This window comes from Schistocerca piceifrons, chromosome 5 (assembly GCF_021461385.2).
Source record: "Schistocerca piceifrons isolate TAMUIC-IGC-003096 chromosome 5, iqSchPice1.1, whole genome shotgun sequence".
In the NCBI taxonomy this organism is placed as follows: Eukaryota; Metazoa; Arthropoda; class Insecta; order Orthoptera; family Acrididae; genus Schistocerca; species Schistocerca piceifrons.
This window is the reverse complement of record NC_060142.1, coordinates 155,774,019-155,788,877: the sequence shown is the minus strand read 5'-3', so window position 1 is coordinate 155,788,877 and position 14,859 is coordinate 155,774,019. Positions and strand designations below refer to the sequence as shown.

Genomic DNA, 14,859 nt, shown 5'->3' with positions numbered 1-14,859 from the left:
TCACCATTTCATTAATTCTTTAAGTTCTTCTACATCCTCTGCCTTTTGTGCTTCCCTCTTCTTTTTTATTTATGAAATCCATGAATGTACTGAGTTAACTTTGTATTCCAAATTCACTGAGATTTGTCTTTTCTCTTTGTTGACCTTCACATGTCCCTGAGAAAGGTGTGCTGCTTTATATAATACTATCTTCCATTTTAATTTCACTGCTCTCAAAAAATCTTGAATTCTTAGATCTATCTCCTTGTTTCACTTTATTTTCTTCCTGTTCATTACTCCACAATCCAAATGTTGTGTTTGTTTCAACTGCATTAATAGTTTGTGATAGTAGTAGGTGAACAATCGTCCATTTGCTGGAATAAACAGGAAAAATATTATAGTTCCAAGCAATTAGATTATCTGCATTAGTGGTCAAACCACTGCTTCCTTCTGCCATTCAGTCATGTGAACACATTCCATTTATCCGTTCATGAAGGAAAAAAGTCTTTGCTCTGTCAAGTAGTTTGCTACATTGCACCTCCTTGCCACTTTGGGTATCATTCCACCTATTCTCTGCACATGTCGCCAGTTCTTTCACAATCACTTATTAAATTTTAATATCATTCTCTTAGTTTATTCTCCCCTGCATACTTCTTCATGAAAGATTTTCCACTCACTCATCATCATGTGTTAGGTAATAGTGCAAGGGGGCGTAATTACTGAGCATTCAATTATCAAGTCGCTCACTGTTTTGGTCGTTAAGAGAAAATAATCCTCCACTCACCACATTTAGCACAGAAACTATTTATTGTACCGAAACTTGTTTTTTACCACAAGAGAATATACCTACATATTCTTCCTTCGACTAGCTCACAGATTTTTGTCTACTACCAGTGGTCTCAACAACAACTCGAACACCTGCCCCAACTCAACTACCACACAAACCAAAGACCCGTGTAAAACAAAGGTACTTTACAACAGAACAGAATAGTGTGAAGATCTGCATCAAACTACTACAACCCTGCAATTACATAACCAGAAATCCTGTTCTTTCTGTCACCACACTTCACTAATTCCCACTATATCTAACTGCAATCTACCAATTTCCCTTTCAAGTCCTCTAACCTACCAGCACAACCTGTAGAGTGCCAGATCTTTTTTCCCCTGATGACATCCTCTTGAGTAGGTTCTGCCTGTAGATTTGAATAATTTAGCCAAGAGGATATGCCATCATTAATAAACTGTGTGACAGAGTTGCATGGGCTTGGGAAATATACAAGCTATAGAGTTCTGTTGCTTTCAGCTCTGCCATTGTACCAACAAAGCAAGGCCAATTGGCTAATGTTACTAAGCTTATTCATTCAAATATCCAGACTGATGCCTCCTGTAACTACAAAAAAGGCAACTTGCCCCCCCCCTCTCCAGGAATCATATATTAGGGGTTTGCAGCAGATATCTTTCTGCTGCAGTTTCAACTATTATTTGACTGTCTGTGTCATTCAGGCATTCAAACGTCCCTGCCACCAACAGTCCGCAGTTCATAGGAGATGCTGTCAACAGTCTTAAGTTTCCTCAATAAACTAAAGAACTTTACTGCCACATTGCTCCATACTATGTATGTTATCAACATCATAATAGAGTGAAAGCAGGCAAAAGGAACCAAATTTAAGAATATGTTCACACATGACTTTAGCTGAAGCAGACTGTGGCAGCTTTTGTTTGTTACTGCATTTTATTTTATTTTCCATGATGTTAATGTGTTAATATCAATGTTTAGTTAACAGCACTTAATATTTGTTTTATCAGGGTATTACTATGGTGTTCACTGTCAGAGCCACCAGTAGTAGTAGTAGTAGTAGTAGTATGTGGCATTCATATGTTTCATTTTGGCAGCTGAAAACATAGAAACAAATCGGTAATTGTTTGTTTGGCTGCAGTTACATGCTATATTCTGTCATTGTGTTACATTCATAGTCTTAGACTAAAACAATATTTTATCTAGGTTTTACAATTTCTTGCAGGTTTATTTGCTTTGATTCTGTGTTGCTTCAATATCAGCAGCACTCCTTACAAATCTCGAAGCAATTCACTGATTGATCTCAGCTTGTATACAGCAGCAGCTGTGTGTATTTACCTATATAGAGCAGCCATTGGAAGTGTTCTACTTCCTTTTGATTATCCACAATCAAGGTAAGCATTTTTATACCGCCACTTGTCTTCCAATTTTCATATTACATCAATTTTGAATTGGAAAATAACATAACTTGTGAGCCTGCAATATAGGCAATAGGGAAGTTATTTTGCAGTGCTCTCAGTCTTTGTGTAGTATTGTCTGACAAGTTAGTTGCAATTCCGTCAGTCTATACACTGGCTAAAATTGTTGTTGTACACAAGACTGGGGAAAATGATGGTATACCCTGTAAATTATTATAAAATATTGAAGTGACAGCTTGTAACTGCACAAAGCTTCTAGTTCAGTTTCTTAGGAAATCTATGGACTTCTGAAAACAATGTGTCAATTGTAGAAATGTAACACAGGATGCCTGAAAGAGTACGAGAGCATGTGACACAGTAATAACATGTTATTGTGCATAAGTAATAGATTTATTGCATAAGAAAATGATTTATTTTTACAAACATTGGCAGGGCATATGAAAGTGTGAGTGATTTTGCTTGTCAAGAGTGTGAATGATGTTCCACAGCATACATGAATGACATCTAATTTCCAGAGAAGCACTTTTCAGCTGCATTTAAACAATTGTATTATCCATTTGGTGTCCAGGGAGTTTGAAGAGAATAAGAATACAGAGCTACAGTTGTCAGTTATAAAGACTTCACCAACAACATTAATCTAAAACATTTTAAAACAGTCATAGGAAAAATTGATGGACTTGTAAAATATCTCATTTGCATTCAGTTTTGATTATTTGATTACACTGCCTTGGTTGGTCACGAAGAGACTGAAATTATTACAAAATATGATGTACACTTGAAGATTCCATAAAATTTCAGGAGACCCACTGAATGTCTGCAACTTTGTGCCACTATATTTTGGCTCAATGCCTTCTGGCCATCTTCATGTGAATACTCAGGTGATGATGGATGGAAGATTCTGCACAGAAATATCGTGGTGGGAAGTTGCAGGCATCTATAAGTTTTTGCAAAATTTTGTGGGGCAGTTTGTACACCAGGAAAGTTTTAAACTTTACACTTACATTTTTTGCAATATAAATAAGTTACAATACAGTTTGAAAAACCACGTTTTAGTGTGGACTGAGAATCAAAATGAGATGTTTGTCTCATAACATACAAGTTAAATCAGTGATTTATTGTACAGCTACCTCATCAACACTGTACGATGCTAAATTATAGTTTTAGGTATTTTGGTGTCCAGTCTAACTATAATATATCATTCAGTTCCACACAGTGCATTTGTAGTTTTACATTTTTCAGTTCATTTTGCTGTACCATGCTCAGATAATAATATTATCATTCACCAACTCCTTTGCTGAGTAATGGCAATTTTGAAGTAACGTATGATTTTCACTTCAGCTAACTACTCTAGATCTTGGTTGTATTTATGCTCTTTAATTCATTACAAATCTTCATTGCCATGTGCTGTGGAGATGGGCTAAGAACTGTTGGCAGAAGCATAAATTTCACTTTATTCATGTAACTGTAAATATTCTGTAAATTATTTACTAAAAGTAAGCAAGGATTGTTGTGTGTAAAAAGCCTTAGTACATGTACAAAACACTTAACATATTCAGATCACTTAACAGGGCTGTCTCTGGACAAACTTTTAGAGAGCCACCAAGTCTTGTTAACCAGTAGGGGTTAATTATCACAAATATTGATTCATCAGCACATTGTTTTAGCGTGAGCAGTAAACAAGTTACTTGAAAAGAAAATTAGAGTTTGTGGAACGATACAGCAAAATAGAAGATTTCCGGAAAAATTAAAGTGCGCAAAAGTCAATGTGTTTGAAGCTTGTCATCTACGGAAAGATGAAGTACTCGCATAGGTATGGAGAGCTTCGAAAACTAAAATAATATGAATGATCTCTACAACACATAATGCCACTTTGATTGACACTTAAAGAAAATGTAGAAAAACCAATTACACAATTAAAAAAACCTGAAAGTGTATTAGACTACAACAAATTCATGAAACGAGTGGATCGGGAAGACCAATATTTGAGTTATTACCCAATATAAAGAAAAATTATAAAATGGTCAAAAAAGGTTTGCATGTACCTCTTTAATTACGCATTGTTTAATGCATTCCGTACATGTCAATATTTCAATACAGAATTCATGATTTTTTTATTTAAAGTGTCTTATTCGTGGATAAAAGACCATGTACCTGCTTCAACGGAAAAATCAAAACAAAGAAACTGCCATGTATGTTCCAAAAACAAAAAAAAGAACAACAAACAACTTAATGTGCAAGTCTTGTAGAGTTGCGTTATCATGGAGTCTGTTGTGCTGCATATCATATGAAAGAGAAATACTAAGTATCAAAGACAATGCAAATATATGAAACAAACAAATTTTGTATTTATTTACGTATTTATATCTCCAAAGTTTCATGAAATTAGGGGAACAGGGTTGAGAACTTATGAGAACTAACAGCGAGATTAGTAAAACTTAACAATTTATAATCTCCCAATAAGGTCAAGAATGGCCGGCAACAACCCAAGTAATCCGAATAAGTGCTGCCGGCGCCAAGCGAATACATTTGTGCGAGACTAGTGGATGCCAAAGTGCTACATGCCTTTGCTACCTGTGACTCATCATGTATAACCCTTTCATTCAGTCCAATAGTGATGTCTTTTTCTATGGCTGGTTGTCCTGTCTCTCACTTCACTGCATTCCATATAGCCTTAAGTTGTTGTCGGAAGTTCTGATTTACCACATTATATGCATGTTCCTTGATTTTTTAATAACCTTTCTTAGTAATTTTGAGTATTTTTTGTAGTGTGCAACTACTGCCCGATCCCTACTTGTTACAACCAAAAGCTAAATTTTCCCGTTTTCTTTCACAAGACACTTTAATCGCTCTTGTGAGCCATGGTTGTTTACATGGCTGTTTAGTGTTCTTTCTGTTAGCTTATGCGAAAAGCTATTTTCAGATAATTATATTAGTTTATGATGGAATAGATTAAATTTTATGTTTGGTTCATTATAAATTACATCCCAAGTCATCTCCTGTAAACTATTCTTAAAAACATTTGCCTTGGAGTCACTAATTACTCTAACTGATTTCCATGGAAGAGTAATCATACTGTAAGCCACTACATTATTTATCCTAAGTAACTATGCATAGTGATTGGAGAGAGCGTTTGTTACTGATTAAATAGTTATTTTCTTGCTTTGAGCTTCATTAAAGAAAACATTATCAATTAGGGTCCTACTGTCTTCATCCACTTAGACATTGTTCATAGTCATTTGAGGTATGGAATATTGGCTATATTTATGCCTGTGTGCATTCTTGCATTTGCGTAGTGATCAAGCTGTGTGTCGTGTTCATAATTAGATGAAAATTACTTGCTTTTCACATTGTGTCATGACATTACATCCTATTTTTATGAAATGCTAACTATACTGTCTGAACTTCTTTCCAGGGGTCTGTACGAGTCATTCGGAGTGTGGTGTATTTTAGGAGTAATAATGATTAAATCGGTGTTGGAAGTTTTATTCACATCACACCACCAGAGCTATTATGCCAGAAGATGGACAGTCTGTGCAAACATACTACAGAAAACATTTTCTGTAATTACTGTTTGTTGGATGATACTGTGTGCCTTGATCTACAGACCATATAATGTGCTGCTGCTTGGTTGTAATGTGTGTATAAGTCAACTGATATATGATACTGCTGTTACATATGGCACGACCAGTTGTATTTCACTACCAGTTATGCATTACTGGCTTGGAATGGTCTTCTATTTCTATCAGGTAGATGATCTTCGTTTATAAAGCATCTGACTTTTGCTGTATCATTGTCTGTACCTTGATTTTTCAAATGCACCATTCAGATATTGATAAATTACTTTACTTGAAACATGTAAGACTTGTTGTTAACTCCATGTTTATATTTGAGTGTGTGCTGTTTTTTGTTGTTCTGAGTGATTGAAATTTGGCATTTTTGTAGGGCAATTCAAACAGCTTGGCAAGTATTGATGTGGCTGCAGGATACATAGGACAAGAAGAATACAACATTGCTTCAGTTGGGGCACTCCTTATTGCACATACATATTGTGCTCCCATTCTTTCTTATTTACTTTTGATAAGAAATATTTGCAAGCATTCAGTTCAACATGATAAAGAATGGTAAGCTTATATCAAATTTTAAGAAGCCCTGACATTTACCATTGCAAGCAGTTTATTTTGATTTTGTATTAAACATTTGTTACTAACCAGTTAACCAGTTACATTTATGAAAGAGGAATATATTGGCCCCATTGTTTGACTTCTTTATAATGACAAGCAAAAATGAAGAAAGATAACCATTTGCCTGCAGCACAGACAGAGAAAATTTCTGTAGCTTTCGAGGAAGCTTTTTAGTAGGAGGAATGAACTCTTTAAGTGGATGAATGACTGGGTCTGGATTGATTTTAAGGTCATGAGTGTTTGTTTGTTTCATAGCTGCGAGGCTGAATTCAGTGGGAAGGGGTTTTATGATGGAAGATGAATAATGTCATGTTATGAAGCTACCCATCTGAAAATCCTACTCTTATTTTACAAAATAGCATTTTGCCACCAACTCAACGTACACAGCACATTTGTGCACCCCTGTATCAGTTTTGTTTGCTATCTGGTACTTCAGTCAGAGGTATCTTCTGTCCACAAATGAAAGCAGTTACTGTCCAGTGGTGTGTGTGTGTGTGTGTGTGTGTGTGTGTGTGTGTGTGTGTGTGTGAGAGAGAGAGAGAGAGAGAGAGAGAGAGATGGCATGGTGGTAAGGTATTAGACTCACATTTTCATCTTTCCAACATTTGTCTGTGTAAACTACATTAACAAAAATAAAATTTAATAATACATATGACAGTACAGGGACATGACATTTGTGTTAGTTTTTGTGTGTGTCTTGCATAACTGATCACATAGTGATTTCTGTTAGACAGAAAAAGCTGAAAGGAAAGCAATAGCTTAAATTCCGATATTAACTTACCTATTCAACACAGAAATGTGTTAATTAAAATAATTTAGAAAAAATTTCGTATGTTCAAAATCTTCATTATTATTTTGTACTGTGTTCTTTTTTTGTTAAAATATTATATACTCCAAAATATTGTAAAAAAAGTTATATTTCTTATCTCTTTTAGGCTTGATGACCAGCTGCACAGATTGTTTTGGTTTGTGGCTTCACATCGATCGCTGCTTCTTACAGTATATTCTATACTTCTTACATTCCAAAGGCATCATTTATTTGTGTGGACAGTTTTTGCACCTAAACTGCTTTATGAAGCTATGTTTACAACTTGCACTCTTGTCAAGCTGCTTTTTACCTTTTTCATTGTTCAGTCAATAATGTATAAAGAACAAAAATGTAAACAATGGAAGTAGTGTAATAAAATTTTCATTAATGACCTGCATTATCATTCATGTGTTTACTGTAGAACATTTGACGGACATTGTGAACTTTTTCAAGTCCTGTAAGAGTTGTGGAGTGCACATGTTGAGCACACATTAGACAACTGTTTGGATCACCTGCAGATAATGACTAAATCAGATGTCAAAATATTGTGTGCAAAGTGGAATTAGCAAATTGGCCAGAAACCTGAAAAGATGTCACAAACCATCACTCTGAGAACACCTCAGAAGCAATATAGTCACCATACACTGATTTCCAGTTTAGTAAATACAGAGGGAAATAACTCATTTTCTGTCTCCATTATTTATAATTGTTCTCCTATTACAGATAATACCTGGTATACAATTTTTGTTTTGGATATTGTAGAGAAAAATTTAGTTACAAATGATTGTTCATTCATTTATCTGTGGAGTCTATCTGGAAGAAGAACCTTTGTTCTTATGGAATGAATCAATCTATGTATGAACAAAAGAGAAGCAACTCTTAAAAACTTAACCTGTGTATGGTATTAACGATAAGCTGTCACTACAGAATGTGATATCTGCAAAATGTGACCTAAGAAATTAGAAGGAAAGTTACTGCTTCGGAAAAAAGCTACTATTTCCCTATTTATATTAGCTAGCTGCTTTTTAATCATGCTGGTATCTTGTATTTATATGTATATTTTTGTATTTTTAAGAGAAGATAGTTACGTACATTTGTAGCAACAATGAGCAATTTATAATACACTACCAGTGTCTTGCACCTTTAGAACATTGCTACTTTCCATGCAGGTAACGGAAATTTTCAATATTAATAACAACGTAATTTGTTGGTGTAGTGGGGTAATAAGGTGTGCTTTTACTTTTCTTCTAAATTGATTGTTGCATAATTTGAGATGGAAGCTAACTTTACACTGAAGTGTGTAACTCCAAGAAAATTTTGAAGAAAAGTGTGTTGGTTTGTTACAAAATAAAAACCCAGATCCTATTGATCCCATATCAAAGATGAATATTAAAAGTTTTTCATTATTTATCTAACTACGCCCACTTCGCCACTGGCATTTGGTGACGTGTTTTGCTTATTTCACCAAGTACATTGCTAATCACAAAAAAGAGCTGCACCAAAAAGGACAAAGCAGATTGCTCTCATAATTGAGAGCCATGTAGTTGGTACAACACATATGAAACGAATACACTTTCAACTTTAAAGGACCAAAATTTACTGCAGTACATGGCCACAAAACATATGTGCTAGTATGACATCGGGTCTGCAAGGTTGTGAGCACAAGCACCTAGATTCAGAGTATAGAGTTGTACAGATCTTGGATGTAGTCCTGTGATACTCCATTCCTTTCCGCTTGCACCTGAGTGCAAATGATTGATGGCTGGAGGCGGAGTCTCGATGACACATTCTGTGACACCCCACACATTCTTGACAGGGGAGGGATCTGCTGGCCATGGTGGAGTATCCATAGCTGCAAGGCATGCTTGCGAGATGGCAGTGGCATGAGGATGAGTATTGTCCTATTGAAATAGGGCATGGGTGTGAATGCTTACAAATGGTAGAGCCACCGGTTGCCAGACCACCTCCGTGTACCTTGTGGCTGTCACATAGCTCATTAGGAACACTAACAATGAGGGGGACCCATATGATATCGCTCTGCACATGATTGTACCAAGCTGGTGGGATGTGTGATGGGAGACCACAAACCGTTCTTCATAGTGCTCTCCACTGCGCCTCCAGACACAAACCTGGTGGGTATTGCCTCCGAGGCAGAGATGGAACTTATCACTGATGGTCTGTGGGGTCCCGGTCTGTTGTTGCCAACACCAAGTGTGTTGAGCATGTGTGTGGATGTGAGTGGTAATGGTTTACATGCTTAGAGTCCTGCAGCATGCAACTGCTTGCCAATGTTACTAGCACTTATGGTATGTCGGATGGAGAGCAAGACATCCAACTGAATGGCCCCCATCATTGTCACTGGAGCTGTTTGCACGTGGTGGACAATCTGTCAGTCCTCTTTTCTCGTAGTGCATGTCAGAAGACGTGTTTGCGTATGTTTCTGTATCCATTACTACTTACAGTGGGTGATGGTGGTGTCTGTATGAACAGTGTGGTTTTTATAACAACTAGTGTAAATCACTTGCTGAGCTAATTTTCATGAAAATATAAAAAAAAAAAATTTAATGTGTTGATTAAGCTGCTGCATAGAATACATATTGAAATTTGGCCCAGTATAGGACTAGTACTTCCTAGGATTTTTATTTATTTATAAATTCTTCATAATTACAGCCCATTATCTAAAAAGCTAAAATATGCCCTACAAATCTCATAAGTTATTTCTTAATTATTTATTTCTGATGCTTGATTTTTTTTTTTAAAAAAAGAGAGATTAAAAAAGAAAAAAGCCTACAACCACTTCTACTATTACAAAACTACATTAAAACCCTTATCCAATCACACAGCTACTATCTTCTACAAACACTAGAATTTATCTGTTTTATTCATTTATTTTGGTGCATTTAACTTGTTTGTGATTGTTTCTGCTACTGGATCTGTTCTCATGGTACTCAGGTCAACATCCATAGTCTGCTGAATTCCTTGGGTGTTGGGCCGCACGTCAGCAGCGTTTCCACTGTAGCGAGTAATTCCATCCATCACTGTTACTTTTTAAAGTCCACACTTCCATGATTACTTGCACCAACACAATATAGAGTGTTTCACTTGGTGGTCACCAACCTCATAATTTTCTCTCAATCTGCAGATTATGTTGTCTACACTGGACAGAAGCACGTGACTTACGATTGAACGCCTCCTGAAGCGTACTTTGGCCTTCCTGGATACTGCGGCTGCAGTATCGTCCAAGATGCATCAGATCAAATCGCTCCTCAGTGCTGCTTTGGATCCCACATTCTTAATACCTGAAGTCCATTACCTGCTGCATCTTCATAGAGCACGCAGTCCCTCAATGTGTGTTCTGGTGCACCCACACCACTGCAGGTGCAGCTATCATTCATCTGTCTTCTGATTTTGTATAGATACATGGCATAAGGGCCATGGCCAGTCAGGTAATGTATCAGTCCACTCAATGGGTTAAGAAATCTCATTTTTGATCTCTTCCTGATGTTAAGAAGAAAATCATATGTTGTCCTGTCAGTGTCTGAAGTGTCCCATTCATTTTGCTGCAGTTGTAATATGTGATCCTTTATTGCCTTTTTCGAACTGACTTCAGTTCCAAGCACCCTTCATACTTCCATTTGATTGCCTTTCTTTAACCAGTAAAAGACTCCCTTTTCCTAATTTCCAAGTCCAGTGGGCATACTCCTAAAATTACTAACAAAGCATCATTTGTGGTAGTGCCTTAGGCCCCTATTAATCTTAGTAGCACGCCTCATTGAACTCTTCTCACTATTGAGGCTGGCTTCACTAGCTGCAGTCTGAGCCCAGATGCTTGCACCATATCCTAAGACTGATGTTTATATAGATTGGTGATATACTCTAATTGTCTTAAAGGGAAGCCAAAATTGCCTATCTGCAATGGTTATAATGTGATTCATTACGTTTGTACCTTTGCTGCCTGCTTCCTCTACATCATTGGCAAAGTTACGAAGTTCATCCAGAAATACCTTAGACATCTTGTTACTACACTACTTCTAATTGTTAAATCATTTAATTTTATTTTAGGGTTTCTTATTAGGTTCCCTTTCAGCAGGAGGTACGTTATTTGTGAGGGGCTAGTGACAATTTAACACTTAGACACCAGCGCTCAAGTTCGTGGAGGGTCGCATTACATTTGTCTTCTATAATTCTTGTTGAGTCGCTACTTACAATGAACGGCACACAAATGCAACCAGACCACTTATGTTACTGCTGTTATGTCATTTCCTAGGATTATCTGATGAGTGCCACTGTTTATCTGGTCTACACTTTCACTTGACTTGTCACCCATCCAACATTGTGGTACACCTGAGTGTATGACCCACCTTCCAAATCTTGTACTTGTATTCTGCTTTCATGTGAAATGCTTTACAGATCTGTTGCTTAGTATAGAGATATGTTCAAGCCTACTGCATTCCCCCTGCCACCCCCTCTCTTGCCTCTCCTCCCTTCCTTCCAGAGTCCTTTTTTCTCAAGGAATCTCAACTGATCTTCCGCCCTTCTTTGAAGACTACAGCTTTTTTGCCTTTTTAGAAGAAAACTTGTTTCTCCACAAGGCCATTGTGTGTCGTATAGCTTGCAGAAGTTTATAATGCAACGGGATCAGTGGTGGATCAGTGACAGTGCTGTATTACTCCTCGTCACCTCCAAATATCCCATCATATGCTTTATTTTTCTGGTTATTTTTAAGAAGTGGATTATGACAGTTTCAAATTATAAGTTACCAGTGAATAACAGATTATGTGATTTAATACTGAAATCATTACTTATTACAAACCACTTCAATTACACACAGTCTAGCAACGTCTTGTGCCCCACAATACAGCATTAATTGCTTCACACTTAATCTCTGGGACCATAGAAACATGACAAGAATAGACTGAATCCATTAGTTATGAACATCCATGCCTCACACGAGTGCGGCTGACCAACAACAATAACAGATTTACACACACTATTGCCACTAACTTTGCTACTCCAAATGCGCACGTAATATGACAACAATTCGTTGTCAGCAGGCAAAGATTCCTTTGTGCAGGACATGACCAAACCAGTGGCAGCTGCATCAATATAACACATACTCTGCTAGAAAGCTAAGCAAAAAGCTTATGTAACATGCAAAAAAAAAAAAAAAAATAAAAAAAATTCAAATGTGACTGGATATAGGATCCTCATGAGTTCATAGTACAAACTCCCCTCACGGTTCCAAACCTTCATACAAGTTTCTCTGTTCTACCGTGATTCCCTGAGAAGTATGAGGGTGGTTTGAAAAGTTCTCAGAATTACCACGAGAGGTCAGCGCTAGCACAACGAGTCATTCAGGTGATATTTTTTGGGCTGTTACTTGTAAACACTTCCATGTCAGTGCTCTTGGAAAAGAGCTGTGGCAGTAAGCTGGCTCTGTTGTTGTTTCTGCGAGCAGTGATTAAGTACTCCATAAAGAAAAGTATGAATGCAAAGGACATTCATGCCAATTTCCATAATACTCTGGGGAACTCTGCTCCTAAATATTCAACTGCTGCCAAGTGGACAAATGAATTTAAATTTGGTCAGGAGAGGTTAGATGATGATCCACGCAGTGGTCGGCCAAGATGTGTCACTACTACAGAAATCCTTGCGAAAGTGCACTCAATGCTCATGGAGGATCACCAATTGAAAGTGCGTAAAATTGCTCATGCTTGCCAGAAGTCATCTGAAATGGTATGCCACATTTTAACTGAAGAATTAGAAATGAAAAAAAATTATCTGCAAGATGGGTGCTGTGACTCTTGATGCGCGCCCGCACACACGTGCCATCGAAACGGCAAAATTACATGAACTAAGATATGTATTGTTGCCACACCCACCTTATTCACCCGATATGGCTCTGTCAGACTTCCATCTCTTCCTAAAACTGAAAATTTTCGTTGGTGGATGAAGATTCACTTCAAAGGAGTTGACAACTATTTTGATGTCCTGGAGGAAACTCATTTTCGAGATGGGATCAAGGCACTGGAACATCGTTGGACCAAGTGCATTAATCTACATGGAGACTAAATTGAAAAATAAAGAAAGTTTCAGTAATGTAAGTAGTTTTTTTCTATTCTGTTCCAAGAACTTTTCAAACCACCCTCATACTAGAATACAAGTGGTGGTTCCCCTACGCATGTACTGCTGAGTAAGGTCTGTTCTCAAGGCCCGCATTCCTTTCCCCACTCTTTCGATTCGTCACAATGGCATATGATCTGGTCACAACCTCTGCATCCATGGGAATCAGCTTGCTACTTGCTGCTGTTTCATTCTTCAGCACTGCTTAATGCATCAAACTGAGTTTGGATTTTGCCAAGTTCCAATAAACATAAAATTTGGAAAAATGTGTACCCTTCAAAATGGGGACACTTCAAAAAACACAAATACACATCAGTATACTTACTCCACAAATCAGAATACAGTGTGTGCCAAAGGGTACTGCATATCACCATTAGTCATGCCCTTTCTTGTTTCTCTCGCAAACTGAGTGAGGGAGAAATGTCTGTCTGTATGCTTCCACATCTGTTCTGATAGAATATGTGTAGGATGAGGCTGGACAGAAAGTTACAACAACTGTGGACAAGCTTGCCTCAGGAGAAAATGAAAATGGCTTTATGACACCCTTCCCAACTGAATCATTGCCTGAACGTCATGCAGATAAGTGGGCTCTTACTGCGAAATCACTGTGTTAGCCAGTATACTCGTATATGGTACACAGCAGTACATACAGAGGATGCCATGTTGCAAGGCCAGTCTCCATTGTCGTGTCACAAAGGGTCAGTCACTGTAGTGATCATACACAATTCAGATTATGTTATGCTTTCCCCATACAGGCTTCAGATAGTACTATCCATCCACCATAGTTATCATCTGGTGCCACAGGTGATGCTCAAAACCGGGACTACAGCCTGCTGATGCCAGACAAATAGTTCACAAACAAACCTTGATCCGCCAATTGTGGATAAAACTGCACACTTGGCTTCATTCAGCCAGAGCTATCATAGTTGTGAATCTATCAACAGACAATACCTGGGCTATATACTGCCACCGCCAGCAGACCCAGACTGGACATACTACTTGTTTAGTCAGTCATCATCTACTGGATTCAGGAACAGACCGGTGTTCATAGTTAGTGAACTTTGACAAACTTGCCATCCTTCATCATGCTAAAGTTAAGTATGTGGCAAGTGATTTTATTAAATTATGATTGTCATTTACCAGTACTGTAAACATTATTTTTGTTGTAGTTCCATTTTGCTCTGTGACAAGTCAGTTGCTGCATGCACAGCAAGCTACCTCAATACAGCAACTACTTCCTGTGGCCTTTAGGTTGAATGACAAGCTTATTTGGTGAACACAACACAAATTCTTTGTAAACTGGACTCAGTTTTGTAATCATAGAAATAAAATCACATACCCTCTAAACTCGTGAAATTTCATTTCATTTTCTCCTCATCTGTGTACTTAACTTTGTTTTGTGATGCAATGTATTTCTACAACACTTTGAGTCTTGTTTTACTCCTTTAAAAGAAGATGAAATTGAACATAAATGAAGGCAAGGAATGAGTAAGTCCTGCGACTGATGTACGAGTGTGGTTTCATAAGTATGGTAAATTTCCATGGAAGAATGGA

The 14,859-nt window shown here is 37.3% G+C and overlaps 1 protein-coding gene across 2 annotated transcripts in view; it reads left to right on the top strand.

Annotated features, from left to right (window-relative positions):
* LOC124798216 (GPI ethanolamine phosphate transferase 2) overlaps positions 1–7,570 on the top strand; it is a 102,229-nt gene extending 94,659 nt beyond the window's left edge. The window contains exons 11-14 of one of the 2 annotated variants that reach the window (XM_047261521.1): positions 2,001–2,169; positions 5,606–5,939; positions 6,136–6,314; positions 7,310–7,570. In XM_047261521.1, coding sequence (XP_047117477.1) covers positions 2,001–2,169; positions 5,606–5,939; positions 6,136–6,314; positions 7,310–7,550 — 923 coding nt within the window. In that variant the 3' untranslated portion in view covers positions 7,551–7,570. The remainder of the gene's footprint in view (positions 1–2,000; positions 2,170–5,605; positions 5,940–6,135; positions 6,315–7,309) is intronic. The other variant, XM_047261523.1, reaches the window with a different exon arrangement.
* The last annotated feature ends 7,289 nt before the right edge of the window (positions 7,571–14,859 follow it).